An 18,692-nucleotide genomic window follows, 5' to 3' on the forward strand; every position below is an offset into this window, starting at 1 on the left:
GAGCTCGAGTCTCGTGCTCAAGCCATTTTGGATGCCAGCCCGATATTGAAAGACTTTAGCGGAATGTTTCCCAAGATTTGAGTTGTATCGGATTCTTCGACCTGCCTCAATCCGCGGTAACGATATCGCCTACATTCAGTTTTCCACTAGCAAAATAAACGAAGCGTCCCGTATCTTCGTCAAACCTGAGACGTACATCCAAATGACCCACACCCTGCTCCAGAATTGATTTACGGGTCGGTCCACTGATACTCGGGGACTTGTATGACCAGTCCCACTCGTGAGTGATGTGTAAAATGTCACCCGCCCCATTGTATAACAGCGAGTTGAATATACCAAGCTCGAGGTCGATGTACTGAGGTTGTCCAGTGTCTGCCATGATAGCGGACAACTCGACCGTCCATGGATGGAACCTGCGTTCATGGGGTATAACGATTCCATGAAGTATTTTGGTGTGTTCCCCAACCAGAGTGAACAATGTTGCCTTAGGTGTCCAACAGGTCTTGGAAGGGAAAAGCCAAACCTCGGGAACTTTGATTTGGTGCATAAGTTGGAGTGAGGTTGATGACTCTATGTTGAAGATGCGATAGAAAGATGGTGTGACGTAGTAGACCGCAAGAACATCCTCGTTGATGAACTCGAATTCCTGTCCATAAAATCTTCATGAGTAAATTTATGGGTCATGATTAGTAGATGAACAGACGGTAAGATGATATTCCGAGGTGTGAGTATGAGTATGACATTCTATCAAGGGAAAATCGAAGCATTCCAAGGCTTGCCTATAATCAAAGATTTCCAACGTTGGAGTGATCGAGTTGGAAACAAAGTAGTGGTCATTGAACGCATGCGAACATGTTGATATGTTCCTTCGAAAGGTAGCAATAACTTGAGCGACGAGAGTCGCACTGGCACCATGACCGGTGAGATTGACTTGACAGACATACACCCAATCATGATCACCCTCTAAAAGAGCTTAAGTCCCGTGGTGTATGACACTCAAATGACGCACCATCGTCAACAAGGCAGCCCACAAGACGGAAAGACAATCGTGGTGCTTCATGGTCTATCCATAGACTATTTCCAGTAGTTTGGCAGTGGCTGATGCGTGGGTCAATGTTTTTGGGATCAAACAGGAGATGTTGCTCTAGATTGCTGCTGTCCAAGTCGATGAAGTAAACAGGTGAATCGTCGCAAATCTTTAGAAGCCATCGGCCACCTGGAACCAATAGTATATCATCGTAAAAGGCTACCAGGGGGTCATCTCCACTGCGAAGTTGCCACTTCACAGGGGAAGTACTCCTAGCACGAATTCGTCGCATGCTCCACTTCTCCAGTTCGGCTACGGTATACTCTTTCAGTTCTTCTTCAGGTAGGGCGACAGCGTGTTCTTCGCAGAGTTGATGAATACGGTCATACCAAAACTGCCGTGTCATCGTAATAGAACATAGAGCCTGGCATGTCTTTGGAACATCAGACATCCATCGCTCACAGCAAAAAATGGAGACAGAACGTACAAGCTTGACAGCCAATATATCTGAGCTGTCTACATGCATGAGGATCCGAGAGAGGACCTCGACGGGGAGTAGCGTGAGCCCTCGAACTTCCATCCTTGTTGGCAAAGGAGCCTGAAGGTTTTCCGTCTTTCTGACAAGTTCACTGAGCGTTTGTAGCAAGTTTGTACTTAACGTTTTTTGAACATAACGAGACTCTCGGCCGTTCCGGCTGTCTCCGAAAGAGCCCTGAATGATACGGCCCCTGATGTATCGCTAGGTCGGTCCCCGGTGAGAATGGAGTACAACCTGCAGAAAGAACTGCAGATATATGTATAGAATTTCAGACTTCAGCAGAGTAGAGGTCAAGAATCAGATTTGCATGGTCACACTATGGACGGTTGAATCTTGGGGGTAAGGGACGGTCGAATAACGCATGAGAGTCGCACGCTATGTCGTTTCCTACGCGCACGTACGGTCGTGTCTCGCTTCTCACGGTCCTTGATCTTCAACCCTAATATAGACTATGATACTTTGACCTGTGATAATGATAGACACTTATAACCACGGTATCGTGATACTCATTGCATCATGAGTACTACAATACTCACAGTACTTAGTACTACATTACTGTAATGGGTCACGCATGAACAGAACCGCCAATATAAGGCAGTACTGTTACACTCATACCACAATACCACAATACCCCTGTAGGCCCTATATAAACATTATCATGAGTAGAACAGTACTACAATACTTTTATGGGTAGTATCGTAGTACTGTAGTAGGCCTTGCAGATACAGTATCGTAGTACTGTTGTAGACCTTGTAGATACAGTGGCTCAAAAAACTGTCCCAATGTTTTGAGGTTTTTCACTATTTGTATTATAGCTCAATGAGTTTTATGAATATGATTATGTAATTAATATATTTTATGCTCTTGCATGTGACCTTTAAAACGCATGTAAGATGACGTAATTTTGAGCAGTAAAAGGTGGCGAAATTAAATCAACAACATAATCAATCATTGGGACAGTTTTTTGACCTTTTACTCAACTTTCAGAAATGATGATCTACAGCCACACAGAAAATGTGAAAAATCAAGGAAATATTTACAGATGTTATCTAACATTATATACACACATCTGACATGTTAACACATTACTTTTACTTTATTTTGCTATCATAATCTCTATATTTGTTATTTGTAGTCTTTTTGTTACTTTTTGATTGTAGAATACTATTCTAGAGGTAAAACTCAGTTTAAAATATGTCAAGCAAAGTCTAATACTAAGAAAAACTAAAAACTAAAACATGTGGGTAAGATATACAACTATAAAAGGCATTAAAAAAGATTTTTTCTTGATAAGAAAGAGTAATAAATTATCAAACTTACTTTAGACAGCTTTAAAATAGAATTCAAGCCGCTCACAGTGTCAATAACTTTGAATCTCATTCTCAGTGTCATCAAATGGTACAAATCTTATAAAAGAAATGTCATTTTAAGGCTGTTGTAAGCAATGAAAGCATCTCTCCTTTTTGCAACATTGGAAATCTGTCCAAATATCATGAAACTAGACAGTGACAGACTGTAGGAAGGGTTGGTAGTCACATTGGATAATGATAATTATAATTTGACCAGATAAATGATACATATCTGAAAGAAAGAGGTTGAAAGTTGACTGACACTTTTGTAGCAAAATATGAAGGAATAAATTATCTTATAGTGGGATGGTATATGTACTGTGAGTGAGTAGGATGCTTGTACATACATAGAATATTATAATTACTAAATAGTACTATGATATTTTAGAGTTGAAGAGCAGTAAAAGGCTTTGAAAAGTTGAAAATTTGGAAGGAAAAGAGAATATTGTGGTAGAATAACAGCTTTAGCATTGGAATCTTCTTTCCAATGAGTTTTTTTCTCATATTTCTTGACATTAGAATTACACAAACATGGTTTTGACTGGTTTTCACAAACGGAATTGTCTTTTAGAACCTGGAAAATGATAAAAAAGCTCTCAGTAACCAAAGTAGAGATTATGATAGTAACGTAAAGTTAACATAATGTGTTAACATGTCAGATGTGTGTATATAATGTTAGATAACATCTGTAAATATTTCCTTGATTTTTCACATTTTCTGTGTGGCTGTAGATCATCATTTCTGAAAGTTGAGTAGAAGGTCAAAAAACTGTCCCAATGATTGATTATGTTGTTGATTTAATTTCGCCACCTTTTACTGCTCAAAATTACGTCATCTTACATGCGTTTTAAAGGTCACATGCAAGAGCATAAAATATATTAATTACATAATCATATTCATAAAACTCATTGAGCTATAATACAAATAGTGAAAAACCTCAAAACATTGGGACAGTTTTTTGAGCCACTGTACAGTACTACGGTACTGTTGTAGACCTTGTAAATACAGTACTACAGTACTTGTAGTACTGTCGTAGGCCTTGCAGATACAGTACTATGATACTGTCATAGGCCTTGTAGATACAGTACTATGGTACTTGTATAGGTAGTATCATAGTACTGTTGTAGACCTTGTAGATACAGTACTACAGAACTTGTATAGGTAGTATCTTAGTACCGTCATAGACCTTGTAGATACAGTACTACGATACTGTTATAGGTAGTATCGTAGTACTGTCATAGGCTTTGCAGATACAGTACCATGATACTGTCATAGGTCTTGTAGATACAGTACTATGGTACTGTCATAGGCTTTGTAGATACAGTATTACGGTACTTGTATAGGTAGTATTGTAGTACTGTCGTAGACCTTGCAGATACAGTACTATGGTACTTATATAGGTAGTATCGTAGTACTGTCGTAGGCCTTGTAGATACAGTACCATGATACTGTCATAGGCCTTGTAGATACAGTACTATGGTACTTGTATAGGTAGTATCGTAGTACTGTCGTAGACCTTGTAGATACAGTATTAGGTACTTGTATAGGTAGTACCGTAGTACTGTCATAGGCTTTGCAGATACAGTACTATGATACTGTCGTAGGCCTTGCAGTACTTGTATGGAACATACTGTGATACTGTCGTAGGATATACATGGAATAAAATTACATTCTCAAGATTTTAAGCCGATTCCAAATAGCCAAAAAGACAGAAGTATATAAAATAGCCCTATCCTGTCCCATATACCGAACAGATTTGTGGATTTTTGAGAGTCCACCATTACCACATTCAGCTGCACTGGAATTAATTCGGCCTAGTCCTGGCTGAGTTTCTGCATATGACTTGAGAAAAAAAGCTGTAGAGCATCGTGTATGTCCCATTGCATGGAAGTCATCGATAAGGAAGGTTGTGTCCACAAAAAATTCAGGTTCTCGTGCTCGGCAATATGGGGCTAACTGGCATGCAAAGTCATAAATCACATACTTTGGAGCTGTAGGCCACCGTGTGATAATGGTTGAAAAGACATCATTACGACCCTCACTTTCTGGAATAAAGTGAAAGCCATAACAGATGCTGTGGGAGCACCATGCCGCCATAATCCCACCTGTTAATTTGTTCTCCCCATATTCACTATAAAACTTGTTGCATAATCCTCCGCGCTCCTTTGGCTCCTGTGAAACGTCACTTGATATATTTGGATATTGTGGTCTATGCCTTATTTGTGGCATACTGTATTTGCACCCACTCTTAATTAAATTATTAGTATGATTGACGTTAATAGATTCGTGGAAACATATACCTTCTTCCATCCACCATCTGCATCAATACCAGCGTCAACCAGTGGGACAGCTTCACGTAACATTGATTTTTGAATAATATCACTGGCTCTTGTCTTGATCCACTCTAGAGCAGTCAGGAATTCTGAAGACAAACAATTATGTTGTGTCCACTGATGAACAGCCAAGTGATACAAGCATGGAATCGGGGCAAGTTGGGACAAAGCTCCATAGGATGGGTTGACCAGAAACAATTCCAACTTTGTCAACGCTGGTCGATTGATTATCTGGAGACCTGATTCATTTGTTGATATCTGCAGATATTTGTGATTAAAATGACAACATAAAATGAGAAGCCATACCTGTGAGAAAAACCTCCTCACTTCCCGAGATGGTTCACCATTCACTCTGAGCTGTGAAGAGCCATAGTAACTAATCAAGAGATTTTGTAGCCCTCCACATTTATCGCCAGTGAGTTGGATAGCTTCATCTATTTCACGAAGCTTTTGAATAGTTGCATCTATGACGCTCACATCCACCGTTGTCTACAAATTCAGTTGAGAGCTCAAATAATAACATTAAATATGATAGACTCACATTACTGTTTTTTGACAGTATGTTATTGAGAGAAAGAGGCTCACTGGTTATTGACGACAAAAGTTTCCTCAAATGAGAGTCTTCAATCAGACATTGGACCTTGGGATAACGCTGGTTTCGCACAATTGCATTGGGATGTTTTGATGTTGGTGGATATACCGTATTGAGAACCTGCTTTTTACTATACGCCAAGGTTACGCCATCCCAAATTATAGTATCCGGAGTAGGACCACATAGAGGGCAAACTGCATTGTTGGATAAGTCGAACAAGTCAACATACCCAAACCACACCTTTCTAAAGGTGGATTCCTCTACGAATGATGATGATGCAGGCCTTGACCACTTCTGATATCTTCTAATGACAACTTTGATCCAGGCACCGAAGGGAGTTTCGGATGAGGAGAAGGAAGATGTATATTTGTCAAGCAGGTCATGGGAGAAGAGAAGGGTGTTGTTGTAGTTGAAGATTCCCAGTTCACAACACTCGGGACCAATAGCTTTACTGGGATAGCGGGTTGAATGACAATGGGAGCATTTCTGAAGCTGGATGCGAGTAGAAATAGGCCGGAGTATGGTATACACAGTACATGTTCTCTCGAACATGTCATAACCCGGAATGAAAGCTTGACCGCAACTGCACCGTGCTTCCTGAGTGAGAGCTAAGAGATCTGGTACTTTGTCCACGGGTGGTGGATCGTCATAAAGTACTTGATCAGTGGGTATACGTGCCCACTCTGGCACCATGATGGGTAGATGCGAAATACAATGTTGGTTTTCCTTTGCCAATGACTTGACACGAACTTCTGAGAAGCAGTTAGTCAAGCGTTGTACATGCCGACACCTCACATTACCTGTGATGGCCATACTATGGTCGTGCTCGGGCATTGCCTGATGATTTGCGGTGAGAAGTTGCCCGAAGTAACCTTGACACTTTGTTATATGAGCGCATTGATTGATCCCATCCCGCGAGCACCTCCAACTGCCGAAACCTGCATCATCCCCTACGAATGTCACCACCACTCTATACTTGGCCGTGGAAGGCAGCCCTTCAAGACAAACAGAAAACAAATTTATGAAGCCGTCTTCGACGTCATCTCTCCAGAACAAAATCACGCGCTCAACAGGACCTTCAATTATCAGTCACATTATAGCCGCTTTAGACGAACACGAGTCCCCTCACCTTCTGAATCCCAACTGCTGGAAGGACCTTCCTCGGTCAGGTAACGTTGATGTACACACATTCCTTTGTCTTTGGCACTGGGGCAGTAACAGACAGGAACTGGGTTTCCGGATTCACTCCGATCCATTTGGACGTGATACCAATGGTGCTGTTGAAGGTCAGACACACTTTCATGCTAGAACAATCCGCCGCCCGCTTACAGTTCTTTTGCCTGACCTGGGATCCCATCCTGTAACTACGTACAGCTCCGAAGCCAGTTGAAAGAAAGGGATAGCCTCTGCCATCACCGCTTCTGCAAACAACCTATACGTGTCCGGAGCGATGGACTGGAGTGACTGGAGTGACGATCGCTGCGTGTCCTCGAAGATAAGTTGCTCATCTCGACTATCATCTAATAACCCTTCCCCGTCCAATTCAGAGCTTTGCTCGCCAGTACCACTATGAAGAAAATAGTCCTCTGCCTCTAAAACTGGTCCTACTGCCTCGTATTCCGTTTCAGATTGGTTAGGCCGCGGCGCGCAAACTTGTGATGGCCGTGGATGACTTGACAACTGGAGTCGTCTCTTTTTCTGGGGAGAGGGTTTCGATACTGCCCTTGCAGTACTGCTCGATATATCGGCAGGGCGCTGAAGGGTAATTTTGGAACCGGGTGGTGGTGTCAGAAAGCGGCGGCGACGTTTGGGATTGGGCATGATGACGGGATGCTGAAAACCATTGAAGGAGTATCGCAATACCCACTTGTTCAGGCAAGTACTACAATACTTGATTTGATGATCTCTATTAAAGCTCACCGCCTGACAGAGACACGTCTCCTCAACGAACTTACTCGTATCTCTCAGTGGCGATATGAAGGCAGCCAGACGTGTGAGGTCTCCCAAAAAGAATGCCACTGCAGCCACCCAGGCCCCAAGACGATGTCGCAAGTGCCCCAACCGTCCGCTGAAATCAACCTGTGGCTGTTTGAAACAAGGGGGGGTTGTGCAGAATACAGAGGTGCGTTGATATCGATCATGTTGTTACTATTCTGACCCCCAACCTGTTTGTTGGGGTTCCTTGAACCTTGCCACTGCGGTCTCCACGGTGCGCTTGGACACGTCACCACGCATCTCACTCCTCATAACATTCTGGTTATTCACGCAGGCCAGCGATCCCCAAATTCTTTCGGGTCTGGTAGCCAACGTGTGTCAAATATTCAATCTCAGTAGCGTCCATCTCGACTCACAGCCAACGGTTTCAAAAGTTGCCAATACCCCTTGACGGTAGATATGACTCTGGCCTATTCCCGGAGCATCGATTGCAAGGGACTTCGAGAGATCATCCGGTATGTACATATGATATTCACGCTGTTATTGTCTACAGAACATGTTATCGCAGAGTCCGGGAGAATCAGTCGGTTTGGATCGCCCAGCCGATCCTACCACAAGTCCAACTGCCAGTGCGGCCCACCAGAACATGTTATCTCAGAGTCCGGGAGAACCTGTCGGTTTGGATCGCCCAGCCGATCCCCCCACAAGTCCAACTGCGGCCCTCGGAAGGCTCACGCCGCCTAGCCCTGACAACGGAAATCAGGAGATACCCATTGATCCTGCTCTCCTGATCGAACCCGAGTCACGCATACCAGGGCCTGCCACTGTAGAGGCAACTGAAATCGAGGGTGATGATGGTCGTCCTAATCACACCCTGAATGGACTACGAAAGTCGGCAGGTGGGAGATTGACTGCAGCCGAGAAGGCCGAAAGGAATGGTCTTGTGGAGGGCGTGAAGCGAGGCAACCTGGCGTTTAGTTCGTCCTTCTCTCTTTTAATGTGGAGCTGGCTTACGTGGAACAGGCATAGCGCGGCAAAATCGAACACAACAAGTGTTGTCTCATGCAGCTTCTGCAACAACGAGGTACAACCGCAAGCTACCTCTAATCATCTCCAGGGTATTCTAGTCCTTTTGGTACACTCGGTCAATCTGACACAACATTTCCAGGCTGAAAGATTGGCGATCGAAACGGACGCGTACATACTACTCCTAGCACAGCAAACGACGGGTTCCTCAGCTACCGTCCACTTTACTTCGGAACGCTTGAGGAGAGAAGCATTTGACGAGTCCGGGAACCTCATCAACCAATTTCAAGAGTTGATGACTCACCTGGTCAAAGCTAAACGGTCCATGGCTTTGGCGCTTGCACAGAATCTGGATACGTCGGAAAAGGTGCGGATAGCTGTCATGGAGAGGCTGGAGGATAGGGAAGCAGAGTTGGCTGCTTCGCGGAGGGCCAATGAAGAATTAATGGCCGAGTTGGAAGCCATCAGAAATGCCAGGGGACTCAGGAATGAGTAGCTACTATATCTTTTGCGCTGACAGTGTAAATTCTATGAGTTTGCGAAAATGATTCTTGCCTCTCAACTCATTGCCATTGCCGGGGCAAGGTAATAAGTCATAGAGCGCCATGCCGCAATCGTAAACCCAGCATGTGTCTGGGCTTTAGCTTGCGCATGGAGGCATTCATGAGTGTCAACAGAGTCTTTTTGTTGTGAACTGATCTCTGATTGTCGACCCATACTAGTAGTGACTTGTTCATATGATGGATTCAAAGGCTCTCGACTAGTCTTGGTTAATAGTGAATATATGACTTTGCGCTGTAAAATCCGAACGTAGAGAATGTCATTAAGCTGCTTACAAAGTACATCGAAGCCAAGGAACTACATTAATGGCTGAAGGCCGTGATGGCATTAAGACTGTTCGCGACATCACTTCATGTGCCAAGGGGAAATACCACATCGTATGTATTCCCCGCCGTTGTCTCCGCATCCTCTCATCTCAGACCTAACAGCGCTTACCTTTGTTATTGGCACCGCTAGTGTCCAACTCCAGTAGTTAAAACGGGAAAACTTCAAGGACTCGCCTTATTGAGACGCCTGTCAGCACTTACACATATACACATATTGGATGACCATTCAAGCCACAAAGCTTTGCAAGTCCTTAAGCCTCATTCTTTATGACGGTAGTGTATTGTATACGACGGATTCATTTCAAATGTTTCATCTCGAACACTCAAGGGAACGGTGGGGTTAAGGTTAGGACAACGTAATTTCAAAAGAATAATCGTGTACAGGTAAGTATCAACGCAATACTAAGTTTCAAAATAGCCGTGGATAATATGAGTCTACAAAACAAGTGTACCTACAATGACTTCGTATGTAGTTTGGTGGGGATCCTCCACCAAGCTACGCACGAAGTCCCGACGATGTGAAAGTCTACATTAGATGAAACGTTGTGTCTACTACATACGGCAGAACCTGGGCAATCGTGTTAGTGAGAGCGCTGTTGGAGTCATGCATGGGAACGTATCTGACGCGCAACAGTGGTTTCCCTATACATAGCCTTCCGGCTGCTTGAAAAATCTGTTCTGCTCTACCACAGCGTTTCATTAGAATAGTTATGTAAGCATAAATTGAAGTACTCAGCTAGAGCGCATAAGCCGAATAAGAGGAAATCGTAGAGCAGACCGGAGTACTTCTTCGGAACATGGAGTTCGCGCGAGGGAAATGAAAAATGTGTAAGTATCAATTCTGCGGTGTAGATTCAATTACTCAGCTGGAACTCGCAGGGGTGGCGGGGGGAGGTTGCGGGGGTGAAAGCTCTGTTGCAGCCGGGCGTTTGATACAGGGAGGCGAAGCATGAAAATGTATTATCAGACTCGTACAAGAAGCAGACCGACTAAACTCACATACGCTTCGGGAGGCTTGTAGAAAAAAGCCACAGGGCCAGAATGATGGCGTCATAACTCAATTTCAGCGTTAAATTGACGGGGGATAGGAAATTGGTGACATACTTTTCGCAAGATAGATACTAGATCAAGAAATGAATCCGCAGCAAGCATGGTAATAAAAATCCCCCTGATCCCGAAACCTCGCCGGCGTGAGCCAACAAGTATACCTTCACACCGTGCTTACAAAAGCCTGATGATGACTGAAGGGAGTCCCAGATCCTCTTGCCCGAGGCCGATTCGCCCAAGATCTCAGTCCTGCTCATTACACACCGCGGGCGCTTGGCAATGTACGAGGTTGAACGTTGACTATGGTTGAGGATGGCAGAGGGAGGTGACTAAGGAAAGAAAACGAAATTCGACGGACAACGCACTTTTATATGACCGGTGACCATTGATGATTGATCGCATGATAGGAGGTTGAAATGGTCAGGGGTAAGATAGCTAGCAAAGAGATGATTGTTAGGGCGACTGTGACTGTGATGTCACAGGTCACACCTAAACTCAAGAACTGAAGAGTATAGTGACAAAAGTAATATTAGGCGTGAACCTAAGAGAACTCGACGGAGTCTTCTACAAGTTTCTACCTACTTTATATACCTAGACTACGGCGCACAGACCAACTACCCTAGGTAACTATTTATATACTGACATGAGAAAAGAAGCACGTATGAGAAAGTAAACTAATTATACATTTGACATGCGAAAAGAAGAGTGGAGTAAGAAGTAAGTAAACATAAGTACATTGATCATAAAAACGTCAACAACACCAAACAAACCATAAAAGTGTCCACAAGTACAAACAACTCCTAAACAGGTAATCTACTCACACGAACCAACGACTCCCGAAGTAATTCCCAATCATCGCATCACATGGGCATAGTACGAAGAATCCGGCCATTGCCCAGTGTCGCGGTCCCCAGTATCCCCATCTCTGTATTACCCACGCCTTCTGTTCCTCATCATCCCACATTGCTAAGGTTACCCTCCCACACCGCCTGCATCGATGATCCGATAGGTTCCAACCTACCGGTCTAATCTCCCTTCCTATTTCCGCCGCTGCCCTTTGCCATTGTACCTGCTCCGCATGATTCGGAGGTAGGAAAGATAAGATGAGATCGATAAGTTCAATAGGTAAGTCTGTAGCTTGCGCCATTTTAGCAGTATGCCGATAGTTTAGCCTCCGTCGAACTGTAGCAGCAGAGGGAAATTATTATGTAATAAAATATGTGACAGATGTGACAGCGTGACGCCGTGACATTCTGGCAAGGTTCTAACAATGATTACAAGGACTCATCAGTATTGTCGGAGTACCTAGTGAAATAACAATTAAAGGTTAGTTCCCTAAGCACTTGAATCATGCTTACTCTGAGGGTTATTCCATCGTCGATGGCTTGTGGAAGCAGCCTCGTCAACTTGTCGACTCAATCAGTGGGTCATGTGGGTATACCCTACAACGTTGAATTTCATCATGATCAGTTCGCTCCACGCTTCCACACCCAGCCGAACCCTCTGCCCTTGCCCACTCCTATCAGGGCGATAACACTCAGGAGGCAGGCCTTCCGATTTAATAAACCGGGAAAAGGGAGCAGTACCACAGTACTCCTTCCCCTCTACTCCCCCAACTATTCCCTCGCTTGTTGGTTTCGTTCTACGCTCGCTCTTCTGGCAGGCGTATTAAATTCCCTCGTCGTATATTGTCGCCCGAGATCAACAATGCTGCATGGCAGTTGAAGACGAACTATGTTGGAGTGTCGGCGGATAAGGTACGTATCAGTATGCATACGAGAAACGGGTGATTCATCTGCTGCATTCATCCGAATCTTAGATCCTTCCACACCTGTGGAAAAGGAGGTCGAAAAGCTTTTTTTTTTGGCATATCTTTTCCACAAGTCATGCATCTGCCGTTTGCCGAACTGATTTACGCTACAGAATACCCCCTATCCCCTACATGATCATCCGATTGACTAGGTGCCGATTGAACTTGGCAAACAGAAGATGCGGGGAGAGGGAGAGATGTAAATTCGGAGGAGCCGTGTTCATGTTCATGCATGGAGTCAGTGGATGCTCTGAAGGAAATGCTGCAGGCACTTTTTCGATGGGCACTTTTTCGATGGGCCGGCTGTGATGGTATCGTGTTTGACACTTCGGAAATGTCGGAATACTGTGGTACTAAATTTGACTACAGAATTGCAATATCGTTTCCGCCAATCGCAGAACTGCCGTACCGGCCTCCCCGCCGAGACTTGGCGAACTAGGGTACTTATTGGTGCGGTATAGGATGAGGGAATATACAAGCAATCCAGCGAACCCCAGACACCTGAATATGTCCAGTCGTGAGTCGAGTCTTCCCCCGCTGGATTTCACAGGCTAATGTGAATTTAGAAGTTGAAATCCTCCAGACAAAAGTCGACTCAACTGCTGTCGAACTAGCCAATTACGAGGCCAAAAAAGCAGACCTTCAGGTGGCCATACAAGCTGGCACAGCCGGTCGAGGTTCTAGCGGTACGTGGGCATGTTTTACGGTTATGTCTAGCTTATGGGCCTCTAGCCAAATTGAAGAAAATGCAATTGAAAATTATTGGAGCGCAGCGCCGGCTCGGCAACTTGAAAAAGAAACTCACGGTGGCTTCAGACGCAGTGAATGTAGGCGTCGATTGTTCTGAAGTGGGCTCAATGGTAAGTAGACCAATCTGGAGACTGTTTCGAAGCTGACCGCTGGCTAGGACATCGATAAGCTAACCAATCAGCCTGCTACCAAGCAGGCTGATGGGTCCAGCGTGTCCTTGGAGCCCTTCACCGGAGTCATTTCCAACCCCAACCCTCACGCAATGGTAAGTCAAATACCTTTCAGTTACTACGCTGAGGTGAGCTGAGTGTTGGCTAGGATGTTGATAAAACCCCCGCTGATCAACCTACTACTGCTGAGGATGTACCTGGCAAGCGAGCTGAAGCATTGCCGACAGAAATAGCTCCTAGAGCTGAAATACTTTCATCAGCGGTCGATCCGCCGACGTCTGTACCCGCACCAGAGATCATCATGTCTCAACCACCCCCGCACTTGTCGCAATCTTTGGGAGTCGCTCCATCTGCTATATTCCCGCTGGAGCCTGCTGCTCTAACGACGGACCAACCTCCACAGCCGGTGTCCTCTCATCCGGCAAACACCACTGAAGATGGTAAACTCAGTTTCAGGGCTATAGAGCTCGGAATGGAGGATAATACGATGGATATGAACTTGATTACGGCGTCAGATAGTAAGCCGCTGGGACTTGTTCTGTTTTACAAGTATTAACATCCTTAATATTAGGCGTAGAGATGCAACAAGACTTGTTCCAATCGTACTTCAGCAATCCCAAACGGTCCACCAAACCAACCCCGAAAAGTTTGTCCCAGTCTATATTACAACCGTTCCTTTACGCTAATTATAGTACAGTGACGGACAAAACCGTTGCAATGTTTTTAACACCTTCAAAGATACTATTATAGCATGTGACAAACTGACCGTGACATCACGTAATTAACATTGTTCGAAAGCCATGCTTCTTGGCTTTAATTCAATAGTAATACCATTATGTAATTCTAAATATTTGTCGAAATACCGGCAATTTACTAACAAAGATGCATTGCAACAGTTTTGTCCCTCTCATTCACCAAGTATAAAGTCACCTGACTCCATTGACTGACTTGAAAAATCAGCACGGCCACATTCAACAAAGATGAAAAGTCAGCACAGCCACACTTTGAGTATATATACAGAGCATCTTTGGCATGATTCTTTACAATGAAGCCCCTCACTCCAAGTCAGCTCTCTCATATCCTTTATTTGCTTGATTCAGGAGCATCAGCTCATGAAATTTCTACTTCTACCAGCATACATCATTCCACTATATCCAGAATTAGATCCAAGCACCGTCCCAACCTTGCTATATCCTCAGGTGGTCGTCCTAGACTGCTTACATCTTCTGATACCCGCTATGCTGTTCGCTTAATCACCTCTCAAAAGGCTGACAACGCTTCTCAAGTCAAGAGACTACTTGCCAACAGCTTTCCCCACTCAATTTCTACAAAGACCATACGTAGAACTCTTTCCCGCGCTGGTATGAAGGCTGTAGTAAAGGTTAAACGTCCTTTGCTCAAGGCCAAACACCGCAAGGATCGCTTGGACTGGGCTTTAGCTCATCAAAACTGGACTATAGAAGACTGGAAAAGGATAGTATGGTCTGATGAAACAAAGATTAATCGTTTGGGGTCAGATGGAAGAAAATGGGTGTGGAAAAGGGATGGAGAAGGCTTGAGTGATAGACTGGTGTCTGGGACTTTGAAGTTTGGAGGAGGTTCTTTGATGATGTGGGGTTGTATGTTTTGGGAGGGATGTGGCTATGCATGCCAAATTGAAGGTAAAATGTATGCTGATCTATATGTTAGCATTTTGGAGGACAATCTGGAGGATAGTGTGGAGTATTATGGGAAAGAAAGGGAGGATTTCATATTTCAGCAGGACAATGACCCCAAGCACAAGTCTAAAAAGGCCCAGAACTGGTTCAAAGAGAACAACATTGATTTGCTGCCATGGCCAGCACAGTCTCCAGACCTCAATCCAATTGAACATCTCTGGGACCACCTCAAAATCAAGCTTGAAGAGTATGAAGAAGCACCTAGGGGAATTGGAGAACTTTGGACAAGAGTGGATAAGGAGTGGAATGATATAAAGCCTGAGGTGTGTCAGAATTTGATAGAGAGTATGCCTAGAAGGGTAGAAGCTGTAATCAAGGCAAAGGGAGGCTATACTAAGTACTGAACATAGAGATTTGTACTTGGTGAATGAGAGGGACAAAACTGTTGCAATGCATCTTTGTTAGTAAATTGCCAGTATTTCGACGTATATTTGAAATTACATAATGGTATTACTATTGAATTAAAGCCAAGAAGCATGGCTTTCGAACAATGTTAATTACGTGATGTCACGGTCAGTTTGTCACATGCTATAATAGTATCTTTGAAGGTGTTATAAACATTGCAACGGTTTTGTCCGTCACTGTATCTCAATAAACAGGAGTGAAATTTGTGGAAGTGTCCAATTCCGAGGACACGGGAGACTCAGCTATTTTTCTGGAAGATGACGAAGGTGATGAGAAAGGCGCTCCGATTGGACCCACCAAACCTGGACCCGTTCGCGCTGCAGATCCCCTACCGAGTGCAAGTAATGATGAACAATTTAAGGAGAGTAATGGCGCGGTGGCTTCAAAGGGAGGTCAACACGAGAAGGTTCGTGATGGTAGTGGAGTAACTCCGAAGGGGAAGAAACGTGAGAAGGTTCAGCAGAATAAAGTTGCATCAACCTCGACGGAGAACAGGGGGAAGAGTCAGGGTGGCAGTGTTGAAACCGATAGTGGTGATGCGAAAGAGAGTAAAGGTGAGGCAGCAATCGGCCAATCAAGCACATAATGACACATTTTCTTGGTTACAGGCGGTTGTGCCTCCGAATATGCGTTGGCAAAGGCAGCTCGTGCGCTCGCTAAATTGATGAAGCAACGGGCTCGCTTAGCAGATGAAGGTATGGCTACATTGTGTTTCGCCTATACTTGTTTTACTGAACAACGAAATCTAAGTAAATCACTGGAAATTCACGGAAGAATGGTTGGATGCGAGGTCTGCGGCTGAACGTCCGCCATTGCCTCGTGGAATCGAACTTGTGCGAATGGATCCCGAATACCTTCCCGGCGTCGCAACTTCGAACTATGATCTCGCCTTGAAATTACTCTTGAATCAATCCAACAACTACCTGTGTCTCCCCCACATCTTACTGAACAGGAGGCTCACTTCGGACGTTGACAACCTTCAGGGGCCCGTCCATATCTGGGGAACCCCGTTCCCTCGAAACCAAAACTCCAATTCGTCTTCCCACATTGACCGTCCTCTTGATCATCTCCATTGCGGTTGCCATGAGAAAGTCGCTTTGGCCGGGTTCGTCATGTGGAAGACGTGGAAGGCTAAGGCGATGATCAAGGGCAAGCTGATCATCGAGGGATTGCACCAACATCAACCTTTCCATCCCCGCAAGGTTTTATTTATACTACAATTCCTGAAGTCGAAATTTGGGTACACTGTCGAGGATATGTTTACCGGTTCTAATTCTGATGAAGAGGAGGCGAGAAAAGAGGCTCAGGTGATGAAGAAAGTTGCCAATTTTTGTGCGCGCCGTCATTACGAATTGATTGGCCAGGAGATGACACTTGATACCTACTTCTCGGAGATTTTGGAGGAAGAGCTCAAGGTACCTCAATGGATTTAGGTATTGGTAATATTTAATTTACGTTGAATATTATTCGTGCCACATATGGTAATGGTTACTAAATGAGGGTAAAATCTCCCGAAAGGTATTACACTTTGCGTGGTCATAGCACCACCCGAGTAATTTACCTCCACTGGATTTAATTTGGCGATTTGTGGGAGAATATGACTCCATATATTCCATCACCGCAACAGACGCCATTTCCCCCACATCAATTTCCAAAACAACTATATTCGGCAATTCCTGATTGCCGATAAAATCAATAGCATCCCGCGATGTAAAGGGGTATCCATGTATGATCATGGTCTGCGCAGATTGTGCCATCCGATTGAGGAATTGTTGAAACTTAGAACTCGGGATAACGGGATGCGGATCTGGTCCCCAGGAATTTTCCAATGACAATGTTTTCTGGAAGAGGCCTACACCTTCAATTCCAGGAAGGTTTAAACACTCCACGAAACGATACATGCTTGAATCTGATTCAATGCCGAGATATCTGAAATTGGTAAGTATATCGGGTATGTGAGCTATTACAAAAGGGCATACCTGAGGTTCGGCAAATCTATTGCCGAACATGCGTGATAAGCGGGGGAATCCGTAAGATATTCTTGCATGTTTAGTCGGATCACCTCGGCAGAGGTGGCAGAACTGAAAAAAGAATGAAACTGCAACAGAGTCCACGACACCTCAAGAGATATGTGATAAAGGTTTCACCAAGGGAAGAGGTGGAGAGTATTTTGGAAGGTTGGCTGACTCGTAATGAGAAACCCGGTTGCAAATACCCAGATGAGTTTCGATAGACTAGGCCAATGTCCGATTGCCACCAGAAGCTGGTTGTTAGTTTCAGCCTTCTCGCAGGATGTAGATACCCTGATTTCCTGCATTTCAGATCCTGCCGTCGTTGGATGATTGTGGATAATGAAGGCCTCAGCCGCGTTTTGATCCAACTCTAAATCTAATCGACGCCACCTCTTGATAGAAGGCAGCAGCGTTGTCATCATGGTGATGCCATCCTTTGAGCGAGCGGTGAAATTTCCGTTATAGATATGGATATAGATAGGCCGGTTCTGAGACCTGGCCTGCCACAATTCGATGGATTCAGTTTTCGGCATCAGGGTGTTCTCCTTGCTTTGATCACCCCATAGTTTACCGATTGTAAACGAAGTCCAAAGCTCGGGGGATAATTCCATCAATTCGTGCCATCTCCGACAGACACTCATGATTACCGCTCTTGTTTGGTAATGTTGAAGTCTGCAAGGAAACCATTCATGAGGTTCGTCGTCGTATGAGATGGTTCATAGCATGATGCGAAGCAGAATCTCATCAGGCAGGTTGTAGATAGGCGGGCGCATGAATTGATTTGCTTGGCTCATTCTAAACGCATGAAGTTCAGTCCCTGGATAGTTGAATCATTGAATAATAATCTACCCTTCTATTTTGCGCTGTCGATGAGGAGTGATATGTTTCTGAGGAACCAGTAGCTCAATAGGAGTAACTGAATTTTATTAATGAACTCCTGTCTCTGGCAGTATGAAGGTACTTCGATACCCAGGGGAATTAGGTACTACAGTACTGCCTTGCACAGTATCATGGTACCTCAATTCCCAAGGGAAACGAGAACTTCGGTACCGTGCGAGGCAGTATCACAGTACCTCAGCCCCCAAGGGTATCG

The 18,692-nt window shown here is 44.5% G+C and overlaps 4 protein-coding genes across 4 annotated transcripts; 1 reads left to right on the forward strand and 3 right to left on the reverse strand.

Annotated features, from left to right (window-relative positions):
- Positions 1–4,579: 4,579 nt before the first annotated feature.
- Positions 4,580–5,011, reverse strand: AGABI2DRAFT_152853 (hypothetical protein; the record flags this gene model as incomplete). The annotated part of the gene is made up of 1 exon (XM_006463711.1): positions 4,580–5,011. One exon carries the CDS (start codon positions 5,009–5,011, stop codon positions 4,580–4,582), a length of 432 nt encoding a protein of 143 aa, XP_006463774.1.
- A 164-nt stretch (positions 5,012–5,175) lies between these two features.
- AGABI2DRAFT_53662 (hypothetical protein) lies at positions 5,176–6,097 on the reverse strand (the record flags this gene model as incomplete). The annotated part of the gene is made up of 3 exons (XM_006463712.1): positions 5,176–5,505; positions 5,554–5,694; positions 5,741–6,097. Coding segments are annotated over 3 exons (828 nt in total), but the record flags the coding sequence as incomplete, so codon positions are not given.
- Positions 6,098–8,330: 2,233 nt separating this feature from the next.
- AGABI2DRAFT_120581 (hypothetical protein) lies at positions 8,331–9,296 on the forward strand (the record flags this gene model as incomplete). The annotated part of the gene is made up of 3 exons (XM_006463713.1): positions 8,331–8,751; positions 8,798–8,892; positions 8,943–9,296. The coding sequence occupies 3 exons, from the start codon at positions 8,331–8,333 to the stop codon at positions 9,294–9,296; spliced, it is 870 nt and encodes a 289-aa protein (XP_006463776.1).
- A 7,754-nt stretch (positions 9,297–17,050) lies between these two features.
- AGABI2DRAFT_120583 (hypothetical protein) lies at positions 17,051–18,240 on the reverse strand (the record flags this gene model as incomplete). Its single annotated transcript, XM_006463714.1, has 3 exons — positions 17,051–17,516; positions 17,567–17,668; positions 17,735–18,240. 3 exons carry the CDS (start codon positions 18,238–18,240, stop codon positions 17,051–17,053), a joined length of 1,074 nt encoding a protein of 357 aa, XP_006463777.1.
- Positions 18,241–18,692: the final 452 nt, after the last annotated feature.

This window comes from Agaricus bisporus, assembly GCF_000300575.1.
Source record: "Agaricus bisporus var. bisporus H97 unplaced genomic scaffold AGABI2scaffold_9, whole genome shotgun sequence".
Taxonomy (NCBI): Eukaryota; Fungi; Basidiomycota; class Agaricomycetes; order Agaricales; family Agaricaceae; genus Agaricus; species Agaricus bisporus.